Source organism: Tachypleus tridentatus, chromosome 13, assembly GCF_004210375.1.
Source record: "Tachypleus tridentatus isolate NWPU-2018 chromosome 13, ASM421037v1, whole genome shotgun sequence".
NCBI lineage: Eukaryota > Metazoa > Arthropoda > Merostomata > Xiphosura > Limulidae > Tachypleus > Tachypleus tridentatus.
In genome coordinates, this window is record NC_134837.1 from 215472256 (window position 1) to 215499996 (window position 27741).

Consider the following 27741-nt stretch of genomic DNA (forward strand, 5'->3'; position numbering starts at 1 on the left):
TTTAGCCACCATGGGTATCGAAACCCAGTTTTTAATAACACAAGTCTGCAGACATACCACTATGCCAGTATTTTTATAAATTAATGAACTTTATTTCACTACGAACTTCATAAGGAGTATCAAGTTCAGATTTTTGTTCTGTATTTCAAATAAAAAAGGTCAAAGATGTAATAAACATGTTTCAGGTAAAACTAACGAGAAACCTGTTGAACAATTTCCTGGTTATTGTGTGTGGTTTGGTTTGAAATTCGTGCAAAGCTACTTGAGGGCCATCTGCCTCAGCCATCCCTACTTACGTAGTGTAAAACCAGAGGGGAAGTAAACTAGTCATCACCACCCACCGCCAACTCTTTGGCTACTCCTACTAACGAATAGTAGGATTGACCGTAACATTATAATGGCTCCATCGCTGAAAGGCGGATCATGTTTGGTGCGACAAGGATTCGAACTTACGACCCTCAGGTTACAAGTCAAGTGCCTTAACCACCTGGCCTTGTCAGACCAGGATGATAAACAATTTCTCTCACACTGAGATTAACATATTTAATGTACGGGTTACTCAGTACAGAAATGCATATTTACTTACAGTGCCAATAGTACTAGTACAGAACTTTTTTTTACATAAAAAGAGATTTTATATGTTGTAGATACTGTATTTTAATTAACACAACGCCACAAATGTTCATCCATTGATTTTATTTTTTAGAACATTGTGCTTGCAAAGGGCATCCCTTAGTGTTTACTACAGACACCTCCTATACATCTAAAACTTTGTACAAGATATTGCTCAAAGTATGAAAGTTGTACATAATGAAGTAATAGCCCTCAAAAGATCAAGTCCAGAACTTCTTTGACTTTGAGGAAATAAGCTTGGTATTAGTTAAAGACTTTGGAGAATGTACAAAGCCCTATTTTTGTTATTTATTAAATTAGATGACAAAAACAGAGAATAATGCACAAAATATAGTAAATTAATTGCAGAAAAGTTGAAATACATTTTAACATGCAAGTTTTCCTTTTTTTATATATTCAAACAATTAAAAGTCAATAATTAAAATATTTTTTACAACACAGAATTATTTTTTTTACACAAGTTTAAAAATAGTTACCTTAAATAACAAATATACAAAAAGGAAACATACACTCCAAAATATAAACATTTTTATAAATACCTTAAATACATGTATCACAAAAAGTGCATTTCTTGTGGGAGTAGACACCATTTCAGTTATGAAATGGTTTCTTATTCATTACTCTTCCAAAGATAGTTAAAATTTCCAAATCTAATCTTTCATTTATAATCTTTCACTATAACAAATAAGCTCTTTGTGATAAGAATTATATATACACAAAAATGGTACAAAAGTTTTTGCTGTGCAATATAGTTTTCCATGTATATTAGGTGCAGTTTTCCTTCCCCTTTCACCATAAATCTCAGAGCAATATAACATTAAGATCATATGCAGATACACAATTTATTTCTATTAACAATAACCTGTAAACATTTATCAACTGTACAAACATCATGGTTTTAATTTATGTACAGAGCCTTAAAGAAACTACTTTCATCTGTGGTTTGCCTGTATATTTTTTCCTCCAGTGTACATTATGATAGTTTGAAGTACAACAAAATTGCATAAAAAAACAAAAACACTCAAAATGATTCTTGTGAGTATCTCAAAATTAGATCATTCTTTCTTCAATAATTGTACAAAGATTCACAAGTGAAGGAGTAGGTTTACTTGTTTTCATAACTTTCCAATATATTAAAATAATTTAAGAACTGTATTAACTTTTAGTCTTGTCTTCTGCAAATTAATTTTTTTTGAAATGGTAAGCTGATGGAGTGTTTGTTGTATAGAATTTATTAGAACACCATGAACAGTTACTAGGTATGGCAAAAACAGTAATGTCTGATCTTTGTAAACTTATTCTAGAGATAGACGTACTCATTTCCATGACTCAAACTGAGAAGTACTTTATATTTTGTATTGTATTATACTCGCTACAGCAAGAACAGATAAAATTGGAATCTTTGGGAAATGCACAACAATAGAACAAAAAACTGCACAAACATTCACACTAATGAAAGATAAATGTAAGATTAAACAACTGTTCTGGAAAACATTTTTAATTTATAACAAAGATATCTTTAAATGAGAGATTCACCTTTGTTTATTCACATGTTAAAAGACAAAAAAAAAATCCAAATTTAAACTAAGCAGCATCAACAGTATACATTATAATAAAAGAAACTTACTGGAAATATAAAGTTAAAAAATTCAAGAACCATACACCTTTGTCTCATTTAAAATAGTTTGTTTTTTTCATTATATTAAAAGTACTTATACTGAAATTTTAATTTCTCTGGAGAACACAGATCAAGTCTTGACAATTCCATTACAGCACCAAGTGCCTTTAATATGACACCTTTAAGTTTTCAATTTGGAGATAAAATGTTATGGATTAACAAAGATTGAACCTTCACGTTAAGAATTATGTTTCTAACATAAATAATGAATAAAACCAAAGTTCTTTCAGAATCATGTTAGATTGCATCATTAATTAACTACAACTTTAACAGTTCAAACTTCATTTAACAATAGAAATGGAGAACTTTAAAATGACTTAGTAAAGTTGACCTAGAGATGACTAGTTCCAATTAGTTACTGAATAAAATATGTAAAAAATACAACCCTACTTTCAAATAACTTGACTTGTACATCTTTAATAACTTTGCACTTTTTTTCCTGCACTAAATTAATTAGAAAATATGATAGGGAAATTGAAAAATTATAATCTAAAACCTATTTTCACAGTTTATGCAAAGTTTAATTAACTGAAAAAGGGCATTTAGAATAATATACTTTGAAAAGTGTTTAAAAGAAATATTGCAAATATGAAAAGTTTATTGATAAATTAAAAAATCTATAAATGTCAACAAAATAGCTATAAATATTTGTTGTTTTTACAAAATATAACAAACAATGTAGCATCTTATCATTTCATAAATTACTCAGAAGACTTATGACTTACAAATTGTTAGGGTAACTGAATAGATACAGCTATGTTAGGTTAAATACTACCACGCTTAAAAGTAGAGTTTCTTTCAAAGCACCAATCATTTGATAAACACACAGAAAAGCACCAGTAGTTTGATAAATGTTTCAGGACCAATCACTGTACATCACTACTTTTCCCTTAATAATGCTTCTTGACTATTACTTTGTTTCTATAAATACACCAAAGCATTTGCAATAATGGGCTTACAGTCAAGGCAGATATTCTTTTGTTTAACCCTAACTACATTTGTAATGCAAACATGCACATGCATTAATACAGGTTTGTTTCTATACCTTGGACAACTAAAGGCCATGAGCTTGGAATCGTTGTCTTTATAAATCAGGCATGTGTGTGGAAGCATTATGGCAGTTAGTGTTAGAGCACTAATCTTTTCTTAAGGTGGTCTATAGGAATAGGTTACAATAACTCTAACATGTGTTGCAACAACTGGAACTATTTATTCTACCCTACACTCTTTGATAATTGAAACTACAAATCATGTGGTCTACAAACTAATTGAGCACATTCAGCAGATCAGGGTATGTTGGTCAATTGGATTTTCCACAATATGAACTTCCTGATGAAAGTTTGACACTTGGTCCCCTACACCAACATTCTCCTCTTCTAATGGTCGCTTTCGAGTCAAGATCGCACCCCTTGTTGATATGGTTGGTGCTACAAGAAACAAACTTAAAAATTACCAGATTAACTTCTACTGATTTTAAACAAAATCCAGATAAACTGTTTCTTAAGACCATTGACATGGGTAGATAAAAGTGCACATCACAACTTTTATACACAATTATATTTAATTGTACTCAATTATGAATATATACAAGTAAACCTGACATGAGCTTAGATCAAATTCTTAAAGGAAGTCTTAACTTAATCCTCAGTTGACATTTCTTCACTCCAATTTGTCAACCTTGCTTAACCCTTCATCTGTTGAAGATCAAGAGTTTTCGTACAAGTTACCAAAAACAAATGTTAGAGAAGTATCAACAAACGTTTTATCCAGTTAGTGAAAAAAAGATCTTAATTTACTGAATTACACGGAATGCCAGCTCGTTTTGTTAAAGCAAATTTTGAATCTGCAGACTAAGTCACATGTGTCAAACATCTTAATACCATTTTATTACACATCATAAAAGCAAGTAAAATAAGAATTAATTTAAGCTGCAGAAAAACAAAAACAAATTTTCAACAAAGTGTGGACTGAGTGACCCATGCATTACTACACAGTTCAATTCCTTATTTTATGCAACTTGGGCCATTTCATTTGTTGAACAAGAACTTGTTGCTTCATTGTACTTGTTTAGTAGTTAGGCATAATTCAAGGGTTTTAAATATGTACTAAAAGCTTGCTGCATTTTGTGAAAATAAATTACATTTAACGTTATGATATAGTTTCATGGTTATATGATGGTTAACACATTGGTCAAAATAAGCTTGATAAATTAGGGACATGGCACTGATGTAGTTAGCGATATTTTGGTTATTTTAAATGTGGATATAGAACCTAAAAAAAAAAAAAAAAAAAAAGGGGGGGAGTATTTTCAAATCCTCCACATGCAAAATTCATAAAGTCTTAGCAACTTACAAGCAACAAACAAGTCCAAAGGTTGTCACAAATACAATATATAATTGTTTATTTATTTGGTGTTCTACATTAAGATAAGTTAAACTTATTTGTTAGATTTAATTATCTATATAGATATACAATGTATAATAACTGACATGCAACTATTTTAATAAATACTATTCCACTAAAGGACAGCCAAGACAAGTTCTGTAATGTTAACTATGCACAATTGGAAATTTAATATAATAAAAAGTAAATAAATATTTTACAAATCAAAGCTATTTAGACTAAAGACATCTGTATTTGTGTTACAATGTTGTCATTTTAGAACAAAAAATACATAATTTGCATTTATAATTGTGTCTTATGATAATTATGAGGTGGGTCAAATTTACAGACCCCACAGAGTTAGGGCAGACAAAAATAACAGCCAAAATAGTCTTACTGAAAACAAATGTTTTCAATGTATTTACAAAAGTTGAGATTACAAGAAAATTTTTAGGAACAAATAGTTTTTGGAGTTTTGTTTGTTTTTTTTCAATCATAACACAAAACTCACTTTGCCCTTGGACTAATAATTAGACAGATTTGACCACTAAACAAATAAATTTAAGTAAAAATATTTCATAATAAAATGTGTGCAAGAAAATAAATTTCAATATTTTATGAAGATACACATACTACATCAAAAGTTAGTATAAATGTTTAACTCATGTATATTGTACTAAAATATATTATAACATTTTTTTATAACAAGTGCATGAACATTACAGCAAAAACAAGTAATGACATTTCCCACAACAATTCCACAATATAAAATCATTTATGTTGCTCAGATGAGCTGGATCACATTATTATAGTCAGTGGATTGTTCCTGATTAAGGAAGACTATAGCAGATTCACAGGTAAATACTGTTGATCAAAAGGCATGCAACTTAGTAATGGTCTTTTGGCAAGCCAAAGAACTGTAATAAACAACTGGTTTGGTTACAACAATTCTTTAAGTACTAAGTATAGTAAAGAATTTTTCTGAAATTTATGGTCATTTTATCATACCTAACAATTAGATTACATTTCCATTTTGTACAAGAACATATTCAAGGAAGTGGTAGATCAAAAAAAATTAAGTTATTCTAACAGACTTCATACTAAAGTATTTCCATAGTGGCAGAAGACTAACAGTGTATGTACAAAATATTCTAATCATCATGAACTGACTAATTCTTTAGGAACATTCCCAAACATGCATTTCAGGTTTTATAAGTTCAAATAGAATAACCTCCAGTTGGTTAGTGGCTATGCTGAAATGGGATTAGATTCCTCATTGTGGACAAATGAGGATAGCTTATTTTGTACATAAAGTTAATCCTGTTTTCAAAACATTAAGACCTGGGTATGTGTTGAGTTTTAAGATTTCCTTTAAAAAAAACAATCTAAATTTACAGAAAATTTAAATTAGTTGTCAAAATACAAAATACCTTATCTCTGTTTTATAGTAAGTATATCCCCCCCAAAAAAAAAAAAAACATGAATAAAAAACTGGTTTTACAACAATGGTATCCTTTTAATCTTACCAAATCCTAGGCCTTGTAGAAATAGTCTTAAAACCTCTGCCACTTTTCCTGGCTGTTCTTCCATAACCATTCCACAATCTGATATCTATTGAAAAAACCTCAGATAGTATGTTACTTTATAACTTGAAATTAGCCACTGAACATGCAACAGGACAAAAGGTATGTTGTAACTCTTAAAATGACATGTGATCATAATAATGACACATAGCTGGATTTGAATAATAAACTAGAAAGGAAATTCAAGAGAGTACATACCATTACCATAGTGATAATCATACCAGTCCATCTTAGAACAGAAAATCATCCATATGTCCATCTCTATCAATGGACACAGACCATTTATTTGGTAGGATAACAAGGAATATTTACACATGCTCAAAGTTTTGTTAAAATCTAGTCACTTTTGACTAATTAATAGAAAAAAGAAAAACAGTTAGAAAATTAGGATTTTTGCAACCATCCTCCAAAACTAATTACTTCTAAGTTGGGTCATAGTTCAGGTGACTACAAACTTTCCTAAAATCCATTTAGCCATTTCAGAAATCTTGCTTGCACATGCAGAGGGTGAAAACTATCCTCAATCACTTTCAGTTCTGGAGCCAATAACAATGGAGGACTAAATTTTAAATTTGTTTGAAGGTATCTAAATATTTATTATTTACTGGAGTAAATACAACTGTGCTCATCTTACTTCAAGTTTACACCATCTGTTTGAAAATGGATAAATTTTAACTGCTCTCACTGGCATAACAGTGAAAGACAGAAATACAAACTGGTGATCCAAGGGTGATAGGAGTAAAACAGAAACACGTTTGTAGTAAGTAAATTAACCTGTTTCTTCAACTAGCTGTAGTGACTTAAGGACAAATATTTAATTAAAACTTAAGTTCAGATATTCCAGAGCTCTACAATAAACAAATTTGTTGCTGAATATTTGTTTTTCCATAAATGTATTCACTTTGAACATTAACATGTGGTTAAGGCTATTGCAACCAGCAGGGCATATTTAACAAAAGGGTGATCAATGATAAATGATGTATAAAACCCAAATAGGAAGTAATTACCTTCATCCAAGTAGAATTAGAAGGATCAAGTCTTCCATTCATCTCAATAGTATCATCCAAATGAGGTGACAATGCACCTGACATCAGTAACACTCCACTTCTGTCAATGAAAGAAAAATCAGGTTTTACTGAAGAAAACACGTGCCGATAATGCAAGTGAATAAAGATAAATGAAAACAAGCTTAAAGTGAACTTGATTTCCTTCCCCCCCATTCTGCAAATAACCAAGTCAATAGAATAATTTTGGTGCTCAAGATAAAGAAATTCTGATGAAGTACATTTTCAAATGCTCTTACTTTCAATATCCACACTGCTCCTCTGTTAATTAAATATTGAGAATAAAAGAATATCAAAATAAACTGTTTCTTTAAACATACCACAAACTTTATACAAACTTTTATACAATGTAACATGGCTGGCACTAGTTGTGTTGACTATTTAGTTCTGCATTACAGTTTCTTATTTCCTTCAAATATATACTCTACCAATATAGAAAGAATGAGTTATTTCAACAATTCTTGTTCTCTGTGGAAGGCACAGCTGAACTAATAACTTAACAATTGGCACAAATAATTTTTGTAACACTGGAATGTAATAAAATGTCAGCAGAATTAATATCTATATTCCTTCCACTCATTAAATAGTGAAAGAAAAATATAGTACCAAATATTACACTGCATATGAAGTACAGGATATATTTACATATTAAATATTTTAAACAAGGAATTATTTTTCCAAAGTTTCAAAAAGTAGATAATTCTTTCACATGTTTGTGAACCATATGAAACTCACTTGAATCTTCTTTCAGACTTTCTCTTTGTATTATCCAATTCCCGCTGTATCTGCAAGTCAGTACGCCTGAAACCATTATAAAAACACCACTAGAAAATCCCTTTTTTTTTTTTTTTTAAATAAAAACAGGTTCTTTACCTAACAGTACCACAATACATGACAGATCAAATTTATGTTGTGTTAGATATACACTTACAACCAATGAAGTAATTATACTTTTAATTTCCCCATAGAGTGAAATTAAATAGCTCTGAAACATCAACAAGCAAGAACTGTTTGAAAAGAAACCCAGAAGAATAAAACTAAAACTTGGGTAATGGGTATCAGTCTTACACAAGTTACAAGATCAAATTTAACTTGATCAAGAAGAAAATTTTCTATTAAAGTCACTTGCTTCTATGATGAATGTGCATTTATCATCTCACCAAGTCAATATTAAACTGAATGGCCTTAAAACAAAATTATTGTGGCTTTAAAAAAAAAATTTATCAACATCAAAGCAAAAGACTGAACTTTAATCTTGAAAAAGTTTTCTATGATAAATAAGTCAATTGTTTAATGAAATCTTTCATTCAAAGTTCCCACCAAAGCATGGCAGATTTTGTACGATTAGGACTTAGAGAGTGGTTTGGTTTGTTTTAAATCTTGTGCAAAGCTACATGAGGACTATCTGAGCTAGCCATCCCTAATTTAGTAGTGCAAGACTAGAGGGAAGGCAGTTAGTCATTACCACCAACTGCCAACTCTTGGGCTACTCTGTTACCAACAAATAGTGGGATTGACCATAACTTTAACTTGTACAAGACAGATGGTTTCCTTCAATGTATAGTTACAGCAAATCTGTTATGCCCATATAGCTCTGATACTTCTTTCCCAATAACGATGATTATACAACTGGAGTAGCTGCCACGTACATATCTTAACATCAAAATGAGCATAGCTTCCAGTTCTTGTTAAGGATTCATATTTAATTGCATTATTCAGAATTTATCACAATAGTAACATACCAACTTACACAGTTCTATACTTACTGATTCAGTATCATGTGCTTGTAACTTTATCTTAGACTTTTACATAGTGGAAAACTTGAGCAATAGATAAGGATGAATTTTATTATAATAAGTGCTGAAGTGAAGCATTCATTCTACAAACAAGAATCTAACCCCTAGAAAAAACATGTATTATTCAAAAGTTGTTATTCATCGAGATGAAAGATTTTAAACTAATTACCATATAAAGTTGTCAAAAAAATAATTCTCTGAAAAACTTGTGTTTACTTACATAAAAATGAAAGTAACATGAGAGACTGTACTGATAAAATTGCATTACAAGAAATATTAATGCTTAAGTTCGCAAACTCAAGCATTTGTGTTCTTTCACACATTATGTCCAATAAGCCATACCTGATATAGGAATCTATAAATAATGAGAGGTTGTAGGGATTGACAACTTTTGTGAAATACTGACTGTATGCTTGGACCAGGTCATAATTATTATCCTCCGTTATCTAGAATATTAGAAAGAAAAAAAAAAAAACTTCATTAACTTGTGACAGATGTCTCAGAGATGTTAAGATTATTCTTTCATGCAGTCAGTATGTAAAAAAGTTACTCCAATATATTAAAATTACTTCCTATACTAACATAGGCCTTAAGAGCTGTAAGTGAGCAAAAGCAGTTTTAAATCATTTTACAGAAATTAAAAATCTAAAATATGTTTGAAAAGATATGTTCAACTTCTAGCATATTCTGAAAATCAAAAATGTACAAAGTTCCTAATGTGTACAAGGACAAATGTGTGTTTAATATATTCCAGTAAGAAATTTATAAAAGTCGTTACACTTAAGGTGAGGGAGGAGGGCAGTTTCAGTTAATATTACAACCCTTTTAAACACCCCTTTCCGTTTAACCTCAGATTTGATACAGATATTATAATCAGTCAGTTCTCTCATAAAAAAAACACCCTTTTATACAAATGAAAATTATTTACAACTGTAAAACAGGAAAGAACTGTTGTAGTAAAGGTTTGGTTTTTTTCTCCATACGAGAGCTTCTGATAAAACAGTGTTGTACTAGAGTTGGATCAAACTTGAATAGACTGTTTACACTAACATTTTCCACAATAAAACTATCACAAATTTGTAATTCAAAGTATAATAGGAATGAGTACAAACATTCCCAAAGTGATGCCACAACAAATACTCTAGTGGAGAGGAAGTCATTCCTGAAGAACGAAGACACATGGAATTCAGCTTCTGGTAACCCCACTCAGTCCAGCCAGCTACTGTAGAAGTACAGTTGATAAAGAAAAGTCCATCCACAAGATCTGGGTATTGAAGCTAAAGAAAAAAAACAAAGAAAGGCACATTTATTTTAATTAAACAAGGTTTTCAAATCAAGATGTTTTACTTAAAAATTATAATACATTATTATGTAATATAATAGTCAAAATATTTAAGTTTTTTTGTTTTTTATTTAAGTGATCTAGTTCTTGTTTTATAATATACTTATATAGTTCAATATTTTAGTGTAAAATGTCACAATTTCAGATTTTAAGTTTCACAAGTACTTATTCATTCATTTTTCACACAATAAAAGTTTCTGGTGAATACAAAATTCAAAATATTTTAAATAGCAGTATTCAAATATGTACTTGCATACCACCACAAAAGACCAAAGTTTAGACAAATAGTTGAGTTCCTTTTTTCTTTTGCTTCTGGTCAAAAGTAACACTGAATAGTTTCAAACATAGTTATAACTTTTTTTTTTATTTTCTTTTAAAGTCAACATGTGTATCCATTAAAACTATAAATACTTTTTAAACAAGTCTACAAATCAGAATCTTTTTAATAAAAATAAGTGTAAGTGCTGAAACAAGTTGTTAATGTTCAAGTGATCCAGTTAGTTGAGCTGAAGTTTCATAACTTTCCATCCTTGGTTATTATTAGTTAAATGCTGAAAGCATTCTTGCTGTTCTAGAAATTATTTCAGGATAACAGAAGTTTTATTGAAATATTGTGGAAACAGTTGTTTTACTACAGGCTTGGAATGAACTCCAAAATTAGCATTAACCTTCAGAAAACATTTACCACATTTTGTTTGAAAACTATGAACTACCAATACAAAAGAAATGAACAAAGTTCAATTTTTAATTGGCAATTTAAATTTTATACATCTGATAAAAGCGAGATTTTATTGCTCTAAGTTTGTAAACATTTGATATTACACATTTAATGAGAAAAAAAAAAAAAATTTGAAGTTACAAGCTCACAGTTTATTTTTTCCAAAAAAATAAATTCCACTGAAACAAACTTACAGCAAATCTTGCCAATATGTTTGCACCAGCTCCCACACCAAAGCCCACAAAGTGCTTCAAGCTATATAAATAAAAAACAGTAACTCTGAAATGATTTGAATCAATACTTCTGATCTATTAAAAACATTTCTTCTGACACTAAGGTTAGTAACAGTTACAAATTCAACGTTTAATAGTGATTGTCAACAATGTGTTTGTTGAATTAAAATACCCAACATACTTTAAAAAGTGGCAATTCTTTACTGTAAATACAAAAACAATAATGTTACATGAAATATGAATTATAATTATTAGGGGAGAAGAAATTAAAGATTTTTTTCAAAATATTGTTGCTTCATGAGTATAGCTTCAACACTTCTTTTAGGTGTTCAAAACTATAGGATATCTACCATAAAGCTGATATTAAATTTGTTTTGGTCATTTAAACATAATATTAAATCTGAAATAACTAGTTTTAATGCACTGAAGTAAATTATAATTTATTTATACATTTAAGTACTGTTCAACTCAAGTTACAATTAATGTACATATAAATACTGTTTGATATATCCTACATATGAAAATATTAAAGTTAAAAACTTTAAAACCTTGTGACAGGTCAAAGGTCATATCATTAAAGTTGTTGACTTGCATCAAATTAATTGAATTACTATAAGTTTGTCAATAGATTCGGTATAAAATTTTAGATAAATCAAATTTTATAGTATACGTTAGTTAATTGCTTTAAACTGAAAAGTAGATATTTAAAGAACACACTTAAATACAGTTACGACAGAAAGTGTTTGTACCCCCTGCATTCTGATTGGTTTTTTGCTCACTACTTAAAAAAGTATCATGAGTAAGCTAATAGAAGTGTGATATATTATAAATATTATACTAACACACACCTACATAAATTATTTAAATTAAATGACAAATAAAGTGTTTATAAACAAAACCAAAAATAGGAGGAGAAGAAAGTGTTCCTACAGTTCAGAACGTGTGAAAAAATTTATATTTCCTTAAACATTTCATTGAGTTTGGCAAATAAACTATGCTATACCATTCAAGAACTGAACACTTGGTTCATAATTATTGGAATTTAGCCAGTAAAAAAAAATCTTTAGGAAAAATATTTTATCATAAACTGAATTTGTCTGTACAAAAACAAAACTTCCAACCTTTACTAAAAGTGTACCAAACTCATAATGCAAACATTGTATAAATACTTAACTCATGTATGTTATACCAAGCTCATCATGATTAAATAAGGTTAATTTTAAGAATAAACAATAAAGGGGAAATTACTTACTTGAAAAACTTAACAGCACATAGGACCATTTCAGCAAGCTGGTCCATTGTAGGATACACATACCTGTATATAAAAACAATCCAATTAGCTTAATAGTCAGTATCATTAAACTGATTTTATTCCACTTATTTTATACTGCTATTTAAAATTTACTGATTAGTTAAGGTATCCATGCACCACATATCAGATATAGGAAGATATTATTTTAAGAGATCTTAAAACTTGAAAGTGTGCTTTTGTAGTTCATTTACGAACAATGCCTACCATGGCAGTGAATGGTTCACAATTTGTAATAAAAATTTGTATAAAAACACTTTCAATGCAGATCCTCTTTTAATCTTACCACACACACACACACACACACACACATATATATACATAATTAAACTTTTGCTTCAAATAAAAAAGGCACTTAAAAGTTCACCAACAGTAACAAGAGTTTTGTTACATAGGTTTTAATTATTCTGCAACATAAACCTTAAGTACTATAAATCACTAATAGCAGAAAAGATATTTGTACACAGTATTTGGTAAACAGACTGTCAAAACAAATAAAATTCTCCAAATACATACAAATAAAAATAATTCACAAAAACCATATTTACACAAAGTTTGTTTATTGGTAGATTAAAGGAATATAAAGACAATTTTAAAAAACTAAGATAAACATTACCCTTCTGGAAGTGTCTGTGCTCCTTCCTCCTGTCCTGGAGCATTAAGGTGGTAAACACAAAAGCTCTGCAACAGTACACGCATATCGACATAGTTGAAAAATGCTTGAAAGTTAGATATATCTGCAAAGATAAAGGTTAAATGAAAAGAATATAGAATTACATAAAAGATTAACATTCACCACACGTATTGTGACTAACTGCAGCAAACATGAGAACTCAATTTTAAACTCAGATAGCATGAAAGCAACAAGAACTGACAAGGCTATGAATAGTTTCTTCTTAATAAAAATGACTAAATAATAATAGGCAAGAGTAATTTCTTGCAACAAAGTATTACAGAAGTTAACTGTTAAAAGTTTGTATTCAAGACAAGAAAACAAAAAACAAAAGTGGACTTAGAGATTGTAACTAGAGTGAGAATGCTTACTATTCAGGCCTAAGTCATGGCAAGTAATTATTGCTTGTTTGTTTCGCTCCCCCTGAACAGCAACAAACATTCTTCCAAAATCTGTTTCAATCATTTCCTCCTGTAACAAGTTTCTTATTTATCATTTGATTTAAAAGTTATTAAATGTTAGCATTATATAGAAATGACATTAATAACAAAGGTAAATGTTTTCAAAACTTTCACAAATCAGTAAAACACTTCATAATTTTAAAGTTGAATTTTAATGTAATAAACTTACAATAAAAATATCACCTTAGTTAGAGAAGGTTACATTTCTCATAACTGTATGTTCAGTTCTTCAGATAGTGTAAGAGATTAATGTTATATCTCTTGATGTCCAACATCTAAAATGTTAAATCTGTTAGGGTTAAAACATTTTAGGTTTATACTGGCTTTGTATTTATTAAAAATGTTGACTGCATACCACTAACACTTCCTCCAATGGCATCATGATACAATTTAATGTTTTTCTGTACATTGTATGGTTTATTACCAAAATAAATTATTTACAGCTTTCCCTAGATAATAAGATAAACAAATGTTGTTGTTTTTTGTTGTTTTTTTTATTATCTCTTCTTAGTAGCACTTTCGAGCATTACAAGTACACTGAGACCACTTTATGTTATTGCAGTTGGTTGGTTTGGCATTTTATGGCACAAAGCAACTAAGCTATCTGTGCCAAACATCCAGCAAAAAGTTAAAATTAAAAGTAAAATTAGTAAAATTCATAAAAGGAAATTACAGTGAAACAAAAAGTTTAAAAAACAAATAGTATTAAAACCAATTTTTACATCTAGTCTACAGCAGTAAGAGAAGCTACAGTAATACAAGTTGTAAGACTTTCTGTAGCATAACTGTAATTAAGTCACCAGGAAGAATAAAAGGTAAGTTCAAAAACCACCATTAGCCACCTGAAGTTGGCCTTTCCAGTCCTGGTTCAGAGTTATTTGACATTACAGCTATTTTCTAATTTCAAATCAAGCTCGGGAATCACATTAAAAAAAAGTCTAACTTATAAATTAAAAAACTTAAATAGCATTAAAAATATTAATGGCCTTTAAAATACAAAAAACGTTTCCAAGGTGGACAGTGTAACCATTGCCAATAACACTAACATTACAGATAAACCATGGGACAGGTTCATGTTTACCTGAACGTTACGCAGACAACACATTGGTGCATCAGTTCCAGATAAGAGAAAACAACGTGTTAAAAAACTGTGACCAATGCATAGTCTAGCTAGAACTTCCTCTTTCTGATCCTTATGGCAGCAAAACTGCCAAAGCCTAATAGAGGGTTTTATTTGGAAGAGCTTGTTTCCACACTGCTCACTCCAAGTCTATTGCCAACAGGCACAGAGCCAAGCCTGAAATACAGGACCATAGTCCATGTATGGAACAGGCACAGTAGTGATAGTGCCAGATCAGATTGATTTAGCTGTGATATTGGAGAGCTCATTCCCACACATAACAACGTGGCCCAGTATCCAGAAAAACTGGATAGAAGTAGATGTGATAGAGAAATGGGCCAGTCAGTTTTGAATATTGGCAAGAACAGGGCATGAACTAACATGAAGCAGTTCCAGGACCGGTAGAAAACTAAGCGAGTCAGTATAAATAGGGCAGTTTGAGTAATGCTTAACTTCTATATGATCCAGGGCAAGAGAAGTGGTGTACAGTTCAGCAGTGAACACAGAAACTGTAGAGGGGATTCTACATGCAACCACTGAACTACAACAAGCCATGGTAGAGCCCACAGTCATTTGATTTCAAACCATCTGCGTCTGCTTTCCTCAGATGACGTAAAGATAGGTCATATTTGGGGACTAATAATATATGGTGAGATGGGCTGACCAGTGGATACAGCAATGTTATCCAAAGACAGACCCAATTCATTCAACTGTGTCTGAATACAAAGGCCAAAAGGAGCATGGCAAATCTTCTGTTCTGAATAAGTATGGCCCACTGAGGAAGGAAAACAACTCCAGGTAGGATGCTTTGGTAAGGAAAGAAGTTTTGAAGCATATAGTAAAGACAGCTGCAAACAGCAGAGGTGCAACAAAGGTTCATGAGACTGCGTATAAGCTCTGAAGTAGGGAAGTGCAGAAAGCCCCAGTGCAGAGCTAAAGTACTTGATGCTAATTGGGGTCTAGCATCTTTAAGGCCAAGGTCCTGGCAGAGCCATAGACCAATGATCCACAGTCACATTTCGATCAATTAAGAGCACAATATCTTTAGCATAGAACATCAATCCACTCCTCCATGTGTTGGAAGAGAGAACACAGAGGATGTTCAGTGCTCTTGTACATTTGACCCATAGCTGCTTGATGTGTGGTTTAACAAATCAACTTACAGTCAAAGATAAGCCCCAAGAACTTTGTCTCGAGGACCACAGGCAACACTAATTCATCAATATGGAGTTCAGGAGTAGGGTGAATATCCTGTTGGCAGAAAATGTGTGCAAATGCTTTTATAGAGAGAAGTTAAAGCCATTTGTTGTGGTCCACTTCAATAAACAAGTTAGAGCAGTTTGTAGCTGCTGAGAAATATATCTTATGTTCAACAACTGACATGAAATGTAAAAGTTGTGGACATAGAGCCCATTTGGCATTAATCTTTATACTGTAAAGTGTAACATTCACAGCCCTGGGGACTCCCAAGTTTCTGTAGAAAAGAATGGAAAAGTGTAAAACCCACAAGAACTTTGAATTGCCTGTCCATTAAAAAGTTTAATAAAAATGGGCAAATGGCCACAATCCATGTGTATGGAGATTTTGCAAAAAGCCATACCTCCATGTTGCATCATAAGCCTTCTCAATGTCAAAGAATATTGATACAAGATTATGTTTTGAGAAGTCCTCTCTGATTGACATTTCAAGTCAAATCAGGTGGCCCACAGTGGAGCACTGTCGTAAGAACCCACACTGTGAGCAAGAGGAGGTTGATTAGAGGAAGAAAACAAGACAAGCATTAACTATCCTCTCTAAGCTCTTACAAAGACAGCTAGTCAAAGCAATTGGACAGTAGTTTGAAGGAATCTTGGGATCCTTCTCAGACTTAAAGAAAGATAGGACAATAGCCTGGTGCCAGGTATCAGGAAAATATTCTCTTGTCAGATCCAGTTAAAAACAATAAGAATAGCAAGAGAAGCAGGAAACATATGGTGCAGCATTTTATAGTGTACATCAGATCCCACCAACATACTGCCACACCAATGAAGGGCCAGTTAAGTATTAAGAAAAAAAAGTTAGTCATAGAGACAATCAACTCGAAAAGAAAGAGGTGATCACTCTGCCCAAAGTCTTGATGGCTAAGAAGGTGGAGGAAGAAGCAGAAGCACCAGATACCCAGCAAAAGCTTTCTCCTAGAGTTTTGGCAATGCTCTGAGTATCAGCTACTTCCTGGCCATCAGAGAGCAAGATCAAGAGTGGGACAGAATTAATTTGCCCACTGACCTTTCAAATCTGGACCCATATGACTTTGGAACTGGTGGTAGAAGATATGCTGGTTGTGAAGTTAATCCAAGATTCCTTCTGGCTTTGATGTCTTACCCACTGAGCATATGCATGGGCCTGCTGGAAAGCGATCCAGTACAAGAGTGTGAGATACCCAAGAAAAGCATCCCAGGCCCGTTTTTGGGCCTTCTGTGCCATATGTCAGACAGGATTCTGCCACAGACAAGGATATCATGGAAAACATGTAGAGGTTTTAGAAATACATTGAGCAGCTGCTTGTATAATAGTCAGTTACTGGTGCTATGTAATCTTTTATTGATGGCTTACAGACAATGGCATGATCAAGTTTTGCAAAAGCAGTGAAAGAGGGCCAGTTTTCTTGATCCAGCTTTCACTAGGGCATGCAAGTCAGGTGGCATCGACCATGGCCATTCTCTCAAAATTATAGGAAAATGATTGCTGCCTCGTGGATTACTGTCAACCCTCCATTAAAAGTGGGAGAATAGTGAAGGGGAGGAAACAGATCAATAGCATTAAAGACTAACTAGGTGCATGAAAATAAGTATAAGAACTGCAATTGAAAAGAGGAAGGTTGTGATCAGAAAGCATATGCTCCAAACAACAACAATTCCCATCAATACCAGCACTTCCCCAGAGGGGATGATGTCCATTAAAGTCCCCCAGGATTAAAAAGGGAGACAGCAAGTGTTCAATGAGAGCATCAAGGTCTGATTGATCACGTCTCTCCAGACAACAGGTAAAGAAAACAAACAGTAATGGTATGCCCAAGGAAACAAGTCAGAGAAAGGTGACTGTCTCAGCATGTTTCAAAAATGTTTCCTGTGAGGAAAGACAAATGGTAGGAAGCAATCAGTGCTTGGTATCATCCAGATTAGAGCATAAACCTCAACAGTTCAATTGTATCAAGGACATTTATTCATGTGTAGGCAAATTGGGTGGAGAGCCCTTCTGTTTACAACCATGTCTTTTCTTTATTGTCTTTATTTGAGGGAGGTCTTTCGACCTCCATGGATCCTACCCTAGGTCAAATGGACAGGTCTTTGCTGTTGGAAGAGGATTCCAGGGAATGAGGACATTAACAAATGATTGTTTTCCATCTTGTGGTGGGAGAAGATGTACATGAGGAGATGACCATACCTGGAACCAAAGAAAGTGGATTTTGGGAAGGTTCATGGAATGTGTGTTAGGGACAGAGATGGGTGTTGAATTTGATTCATCAACTTCAACCATTGAAGTCAAAAGACTATTTGGTTTGAAAATAATTCTTTTAGAGCCACAGAGATCTGTCTGTACTCCCACTGTAGTAAGGGAACAAATTGCAGCAGCTTACATCCGAGATGAAGTGATAGACAGCAACTTTTGATCCTCAAGGTATGTAATGTTTTGAATCGTCTTCAAATACTGCACCTCTTTTCTTTCAACTATTTATGGCAAGAACAAAAATAGGACAGGTGAGAACATTACAATGAGGGGCCCGTTTCACACTCAGAGGCATTGTGGTTCTTGCAACCACAATTCTCAAGGAACCATGACACAATGTCTTTGAGTGATCAAACTGCTGACACTGGAAACATCTGAGAAGGTTTGGAACGTATGGGCATACCTTGCAATTGAAATAACCTCCCTTATTGGTGGCAGGTGGACATGGTGATGGAAATGTCAGAATGAGGACATTGGTCTGCATCATAATTCCATCTTTGCAAGTGAAGATAACAGCCCTACTGCAGTAACTCCTTGAGTTGAGAAACCAGCAAGAATCTCAGACTCAGAGATTCTCTTCAAATCCCTCTCAACAATAACTCCTCATGACGAATTCGAAGTAGCATGAGATGTAACCTCAATGGGTATATCCCCAACTGCATTTGAAAGCAAGAGTTCACTGTGATGTGGATGTTTCCACCAATATGTCACCAGAACAAAGCTTCTTTACTGAATTTGGAGAGCTAGCAAGTCCCTCTAGTACCTTCTGAATGAAAAAGTGAGACATTTGTTCTAAAGGTTTGTCTGAAAAAGAATGTAGTATAAGAAAATGAGGTACAGGTGTTACAGATGTTGAAGATTGGTGCTAAGAATCCGAGATATGATGGTTTATCTATAGACTATTTCACTATTTTATTTGGAGGATCCATAATAAAAAAAAAAAAATTTTCAGTGCCCACAGACCTCACCCATCATGAAACCCTACAAGGGGACGCACTAGAGTGCCAAACAAGGACACTGCAGCAATGCCAGGGCTTCGTAAACACTATACCCAAACACTAGCATCAGATACAATCCTCAACACACATTGAAAACATCCAACACTGGTACTTAATTGACCCTAGACCAAGTAGACCATCTGATTGACCCTGGAGGCCACCCCAAGACCAATCATCTACAGGAATTCAAGGCCAAAGTGGTGTGTTAGGGATGGAACCCTCAAACACCAGAATTCTCTCCTCTCCTTCACAGGTCATCATGAATGGCAAACACAGATGGATGTTTAGATACAGAGTAGGTAAACTGAAAAAACAGAACCTTCCGGTAAAGAAGGTAAACTGAAAAAACAGAACCTTCCCTTAGAGGTCCTCTCACCACGTACAGGAAACCACACTGAAGGGGTGGGGTCATGTTAATGTGTACCTTTCCATTGGCAAGACAGGTACTGAGTTTTCACATATCTTAAAGAACATACCCAGAGGTATTTACCTTTAGTTTTACAAAGTTCTGGTTTTTATACCTCCATTTAGGTTACAAACAGAAACATGGTTTGTTTGTTATTGCAGGAATTAAGTGTCCCTGTCTATAGACAAAAACTGATGTCTATATACTAAGAGCCTGTAGTATAATAAGTGGTATTACCACTAACACCATGTATGGTATAACTGGTTGCATTTTATAGGCTTTATGCTTAGAAGACACTTTAAATAGTTGGGTGACAACCAAATCACATGGTAACTCTTTTGCTCATAGCTTCCATAATTATTTTCAATAGTATACATTAACAAGGAACTGGAAAAAACAAAATTAAGCAGTCTTCAGATAAAATTGAAGTTAGTAAGTTAATAGTCAAAAAAAAGGATGAAAATAAAGATAAGACAAGTTATCTTCAGTAAGAAAAACAAAAGTTTTTGAAATCACTTTACAGAAACAATGAATGCAGTTTCATACTTTCCACTGGGTTTAAAAATGATTTACTGATAAAGAATTACTTTTTAAATGTTTCCTACCTGATTGTAGGTTTCAGTCTTTGATGAACTTCTCATTATTGGTATCTGCAGCTCAACATTTCTTAGTTCTATATCATCCATCATGGGAGTTGGCATACTAAATATAAAAACAATAAAAATAAAAAATAAAAAAACTTACTACAAACTAACAGTACTTGAAACAAATCAGCAAACCAACATTTATAAAAAAGAAATTAATTAAATAATGAAAACTAAAATACAAGTTTCCTCAGTGATCTAGAACACAAATTATAGAACCATTTATAAAACCAACTTCACATGCATGTAAATTAGAGCAGTTGTTATGCAAATAAAATTTTATGATTATCTTAGAATACTTGTAAAGTCTATAACCCCAGGAATCATTCAAAAGTCATTAAGCAAATTCTCAGAAGAGAACACAATCAACTAGAAATTTTCAAACAATTGTAATATGGTACATTTTCACAACAATAGAGATAAAATGTCTTCTTTTGGGAGGGGGCTTCAATTAGTTTACTTTTATCATTAATAAAACACCATTAACTACTGCAACAAAAGTACAATATGAACACTATCAGAAGAAATTTAATGTAAACAGATTCATTCATAAACTACAAATAACATTTACAGAGTTACACATCTTTATCCCTTGACAACATTAAGTTACAAATGTCCATTGACTTTAAAATTGTCAAAACAGAATAACATTATGAATTATTTCAGTGTATTTAAACTGAACAAGTCTAAGTAAACATGCTGCATATATGAATTAGTTAACTATGGTGTCAGCAGCTGTAAACAGCATAGTTACAGGGTAGCATGTAAACCAAATTAGTGTATGTTGCTCACAAAAAAAAAAGGGAATCTAAGGAAATTATGTAACAAAGACAATACACTTGACACATTAAAAGTATTTTTTTTGTTAGTTCATTATTTCAGGAATTAGTGATTGTAACCATTAACTTCACAAAAATGAAAGATACCAAAAGATATTGCAGGTTTAACCTACTGTAATAACCATATTTAGAAGAGTTTATTTAGATCTAGTTAAATACATTTCAAAATTAAGACATTTCAAATATATAACCTACAGTTTTAAAAAGCAATACAAAAATTCTCACCTATTTAATATTTACATTACTTTATTACTGACTATTGATAATGCAGAAGAAAATAAACTAAGCACAAAAAAAAGTCAATCGATGTCACACGTGTATCACCTTATTAATCAGTAAAACACGTTATGTCTTTACTAGTTGCTTAGACACACCCCACATAAACCATTGAATATTAAACAAGAACAAATGCCAAATATTTAGCTTACTCCCCGTTTGTTTTATTATTATTATTATTATTGACATCATGAGCTAAGACTTCATACACAGTTCCCATTTGTTATTTAATCCATCTTACTATTACCACAAAAAACATTTATATAAAAATAGTTTGTGTTTCCTAGTACATGTACTTGTAAACTACATGCAGTTAAACTACAAATAACAATTTACTTAATGATAAAGTATACTTCCAGCTACTAAACCTGTTTCTACAATGAAGAAAAAGGAAACAGTCTAATAGTTCATGACTTACTTTCTCACCTGTCAATGATAACCAGATTGTATTATGAAGTGAATAAAAGTGCTCAAACTAAATAGTGCAGTTCTGTTATTACAAATATCAGTTCAGAAACAACTGTAATAATTTTCTAATTAAAAATGCAAAACAGACAAGAGAATAATGTAGTAAAACAAAAGCTACTCTCAGTCATCCCCAGATATAAATAACCTTTACATTAATACACAATTTTGAGTGAAAGTAATAAGGTATCTAATCAAATAGAATGATAATTTGTAACCAAAGTCAAAAAATTGAAGAGAAGCAAAACTTAAAACTTGCATTTGCTTATTACATAGAGATCAACAAAATTTTTCTCAGCCAATATCCAATCACTAACAAGTACCCAGCCATATTAGTACTTCATATTACTGCAAATAAGGTATTTCAAATTACTAAAGCAAATTAAATTTTACCTATAGGCAATGATGTTTTTGCTGGTTGTATTTCTATCAAAACATTCACCAACAGTATTTATTTGGTGAATGTACCGTATTTTCCGGTTAATAAGCCAAATCGCCGAATAAGCCGAGGCCAATTTTCAGCTCTGAAAATGAGGGTTTTTGCTTATTACCGTAATAAACGAAGACATTTTTAAGAAGTGACAAGTTTCTTCAAAATGATTTCTTAGTCTCATTTCAGCGTCAGCATGCATGTTGTGTGTGATCATTGGCGTTCTGTAGTAAAGCAGAACGTGTCGTATTGAGACAGAGATGGAATCAATATGTCATTCGTTATTGGCTCCACTCACTGTAATTAGGTAACCAATGAAATTCCAGAAACAATGTTTCACTGTAGTCTTAAAGTGCTTTGCTGATGGGACAAAATTACTGCCTATGGTAATTTTCAAAAAAAAAAAAATTTCCTAAGAAGAAGAAATTTCCGAAAGGAGTGATGGGCCAATAAGCCGACCCCCAAAAATCAGGTCCAAAATTTAGGGCCTGAAATTTGGCTTATTAGGCAGAAAATACGGTACTTTAGAAAATTAATACAATGAAAAATAGTCAAAAACTAAAAATATTCTGTATCAGTGCTTCTAGTAGCACTTGCCAAATTAAATCACCCATTTTTTATTACATTTTTTGCAGTAGTATTCATTAGCTTATAACAGAAACTTTATAAAAACAAACATAATTAACTTCTCCAAAAATAAATGTCAACCACATCCAATTCACTTTATTTTATGAAGTTTAACCAAATAAATTTCCACTTCAAAACAAAAATCAACTCTTAGCTCCAGAACAACATAGATATACTAGTAATTTCAGCATAATGATACAACTACTAATTATTTACACAGATATATTACACTTGAAGAGTAGTATTATTCATGTTTCACTTTAAAAATTTAATGTGAAAATTATTAAATATATACAAGAAAATACTGGCATTTAAAATATTATTGAAGAGTTGCTTAAATAAACCTTGAAGTGCTTAAAATTCTAAGAAGCTGACACTACTGTACCATTTTAATATTACAAAGGTCACCATTGAACTGATAAGAGATACTAACCAAGTGCTTTTGTTTTAAAGCTAGTTTGAATACTTAAAATGAGCATATAAAAAAGGGCAAATCTCAATTTAAGAAACACTGATTCACACCCAAGAAACAAATTACAGAAAATAATTATAAAAGTAGAAATCTGAATTGACTGCTACAATAGAAAGTTAAAAACTGAAAAATGGATATGAAAAAATATTGATGGTATATGTAAAAATTAACAAAGGACTTCTTTAAATACATTAATGGCAAGCAAAATGTGATGATCAGACAGAGCCTTTGAGAGATAATAAAAACAGGGGGTCATATTTGATAACTGAAGGATGGCTGGCATATTAAATTCCACTTCAATTTATGCTAATAATTTGTTAATAAAAACAAACTTGGGAAATGTCAAGGTGAAACACTTCCAAACTCTGATATTTTCCAAAGTAATTTGAAGAAGGTTAAGAAATGAATATGCAAGCCAATTACAACTATTGTTAGTAAGTTCTTGACAAGTAAGTACCAGAAGATTACAAGTTACTCCTCTTTTCAAACGAGCTGATAAAAATCAGACAACTAATTACAGGCCTATTAGCCTAACATCAGTTGTGGTAAAAGTTTTTGAAAGTGATTATTTAGGTTTTGAAAAGTCATTTAACAAAGTTTAGCATAGTTACTAAGAGATCTTGCCTTACAAATCTTTTGACATTGTTAGAAAAGGTTACTCTTTATGCAGATGAAAGTAGAGGTATGGATCTGGTGCAACTGGATTTTTAGAAAGCATCTGACAAAGTACCACAAAAGGTGTGTGGGATGGGTTGGACCTTTGGATAGTTAAGTGGCTAGATGGAAAAATACAGATAGTTGTTATTATTGAAGCTCAATCAAACCAGATTAAAGTACAAGAAGTAATTTCAGGCTCAGTGTAGGACCTTACCTCTTTTTTGACTTGCATAAAAGAGAGAGGAATGGATAATCAATAAAGTGCTTATACTAGCTTTTGATAAAGGTCTTTATTGTTTCTCGTTGCAAGAATGACACTGCTGCTTTATAAAATAATTTAGATCATTGCAGAGTTTAGGAAGTAAATAAAAAAACAGCTTTTAATTATAAAAAGTGCAAGGTATTGCATGAAGGCTATCATAATTTGAATTATAATTTTGATGGAAATAACCAACAGTTATGGAAGAAAATCCTACTGCTCTTATGCCATCCAAGTAACACACTGTTGCTAGTGACAAGCCAATTTAAGTATTGTTTTAAGTCTTGAACACCTTACCTTAGGAATGGCATTGAATAGTTGAAAATGGTTCAGAGAAAGGCTACTAGGTTGATATCTGGTATGGAATGGTTGTCATATAGGAACAGATTAAGAGTTGCATTTTTATTTATTTTTCTCACGATAAAAGTAGAGAGAATGTTGTTACGGCATTCAAGATTAAGGTAATTAATTACGTTGATGCAAACACCTTGTCATATTTAATGTTAATAATGGTGTAACAAAGTTATACCTATTGTTATAGAATAGTAGACATCTTTAGGGAAGATACTTTTACTTCTCCAACAAGGAGATATAAAGCTGCTCAAAAGGCAAACATGGACATGCTTTCTTTACATATTGTTATTCATGTACTACAGTTTTTACAATCAATGAAACACCCCCTATACAAGAGATGTAGGTACATATTAAAACCTAAATAAGATTTTACATCTTTGCTTTCTTTTTTTAAAATTAAGTTAAATATATAAAATGTACAAACCTACAAGTCCCTTGGTGTTCTTAAATTTTAAGTTTGACCCCTTCAACCTGAAAAATGATTTCTCTGTACTTGTAATCATTCTTTGCTAATAGCATCTCATTTTAGAAAGGAGCCTCAAATCAAAAGGCTGTTAAGCCTGCATGGTATATTTTTTTGTTTTGTTTACTTGTTTTTCTTTTTAAGAAATTATCACCTTCAATTTCTAACTTTATATAAACCCAGTTACCGTTTCCAAAGTTAAAATACCTCATAACTAACACCTAATTACAAAAAGCAATGCTAAGACTCTTTTTTTAAAAGTTCCATAATCTATTAACAACTAAATATTTTAGCCATAAAGCCACTTTAAATATTGATATACCTATTAACAGTATTCAGAACAAACTGGAGTTAAACTTAACTGATGAGCTAGCTAATCTGTTCTTAACTTTGTCAATGTCTTCACTTGTTTTCATGCGGCATTCTATCCTATAAAATACCTGAATTTCCAGTTAAGGATAACCTCTTAATATGAAGGGTTGTCAAGTAAACACTTAGCAACTACACGTATATCATTATCACAAGTCAACATGTTCAAGTTCAATGAAAAATGGTAAGTACTAGCACTAAGAAATATCTCATAAATAGAATTATTAGTGACTTGTCCATACATAACTACAAATTGGAAGTTTAGTCACTGTATGTTCTATTGAACGTTCAGTTTAATTTTACTGTTATTTCACTCCCTTATCTAGTTACCAAGACGTACAACTACAAGTATGGAATTTATAATTTGAATACAACTTTAATTAATACTAATTAAAAATGTTTTAATTATGGACTAAAATATAAATCCTTAAATGATATCTTACATTCTCCAAAAATCCACGCTGTTATTCTTGTTGTCAGAAAATATACAACGCAGAACACTGATCACACAGCTTCCAACTCTCCTAAAGCATACTGTGAAAACTTGCAGCTAACTTTAACGCAGATACTTAGGGTGTGGCGTACCAACCTTATAAATTATTATAAAGAAAGAAAAAATCACGTAAAACTATAAATATACTTTTCTAACTCAAGGCTGTTAGATTACGGTAAGAAAATTTTCAAACATTTTCCCTATTATATATAAATAATGTGACTGTTTTTGCAGTAAATGCTGCATTTGACGTCGTGAAGCGACAGTTTTTTTTTCTTAATATACATATTTTATTAATCAATTCATGATTTAAAATAAAAAGTCAACAAATAAAACATTCAGTTTAATTAGTTGTTAAAAAACAATACTTGTTATTTATGTATAATTTCATAGGCTGGGTGTGCAACTAAGACCAATGAAAGTTGATGGGTTAACGAACTTTGATAAATAATTTTACAAATAAAAACAGAACTGCTGAGAGACAAGTATAAACATGCTTTCTTTACATAATATAATTCATATTATTATTCAGTTTTCACGATCAGTGAATAATTCTATATGAAAACGATTTACAGCTATAAGTTTGTTTGTTTGTTTGTTTTGGAATTTCGCACAAAGCTACTCGAGGGCTATCTGTGCTAGCCGTCCCTAATTTAGCAGTGTAAGACTAGAGGGAAGGCAGCTAGTCATCACCACCCACCGCCAACTCTTGGGCTACTCTTTTACCAACGAATAGTGGGACAGTACTGTAAAACTGGATCCTACACTTGTATTCTGACTCGGATTAGGGAATACTAACCTTTACTTTTGACTGTATGATACATTAACACTTTTTCACAGTTTTTCTTTAGAGACATTATTTCAGTTTCATATTTTTTCTGAAAGCAAGGCGTTGTTTTCAAAGCTTAACCACTTGAATGTAACCTTCTGTCTCGACTTAGTGTAGATGCAATCTACATTTTAGTACCGAAATAATATTAAACACACATTTAGAAACTTCTGTAATTTTCTAAGTACTTAAAACTGCAGGATTTCATCACAACCAAATATTGCTAAACCAAGTTTGTGTTTGCTATACTATTAAAGATATTGTCCTAGCTGTTCAGATCAGGTTTAATTCCAGCTTTACTGATCGACAGATCATTGTTATCAGTTCTGTGGATCACCATAGCTGAGTCTTACTTCTAGTTCTGAACTTCCTCACCTAAAATATCCTTAACATTTATATAAATACATTATTTCATCTTACCAGTTAGAGTGGTATAAAACAACAATTTCATCTTCATCCGAATTCACACAGCTCCTACTCTCACTCTTAATCAAGTCAGTTGCAGCTTATTTACACATACTTGTGCTTTCATGCACACATTAACTGTTGTAATTCGTATGTTAATAAATCGACTCATTGAAACACGAGATGAGGTCCTCTCTAGAGAGTTTGGTCTGACCTATTTTGAATTTTATGAAAAGCTACTCGAGGGTAATCTGCTACAGCCATCTCTAATTTAACA

General features: G+C 31.9%; 1 protein-coding gene across 1 annotated transcript; it reads right to left on the bottom strand.

The window, feature by feature from the left end:
• Positions 1 to 681: 681 nt before the first annotated feature.
• On the bottom strand, positions 682 to 26513 carry LOC143236878 (protein NDRG3-like). Its single transcript, XM_076475525.1, has 12 exons — positions 26181 to 26513; positions 20488 to 20584; positions 13783 to 13882; positions 13355 to 13475; positions 12682 to 12744; positions 11391 to 11451; positions 10249 to 10413; positions 9479 to 9582; positions 8076 to 8141; positions 7284 to 7383; positions 6220 to 6304; positions 682 to 3738 (listed from the first exon to the last, which is right to left on the bottom strand). Exons 2-12 carry the CDS (start codon positions 20581 to 20583, stop codon positions 3590 to 3592), a joined length of 1110 nt encoding a protein of 369 aa, XP_076331640.1. The 5' UTR covers position 20584; positions 26181 to 26513; the 3' UTR covers positions 682 to 3589.
• Positions 26514 to 27741: the final 1228 nt, after the last annotated feature.

Bases quoted from the DNA above. Each gene is read 5' to 3' on its own strand.
- LOC143236878 (XM_076475525.1), bottom strand. From the start codon at position 20,583: ATGCCAACTCCCATGATGGATGATATAGAACTAAGAAATGTTGAGCTG. The intron at 11,452-12,681 runs GTAAGTAATTTC...TTATTTATATAG, and splicing joins TGTGCTGTTAAGTTTTTCAA to CTTGAAGCACTTTGTGGGCT. The intron at 8,142-9,478 runs GTATGGCTTATT...TAATGGTTTCAG, and splicing joins TTTATAGATTCCTATATCAG to GCGTACTGACTTGCAGATAC.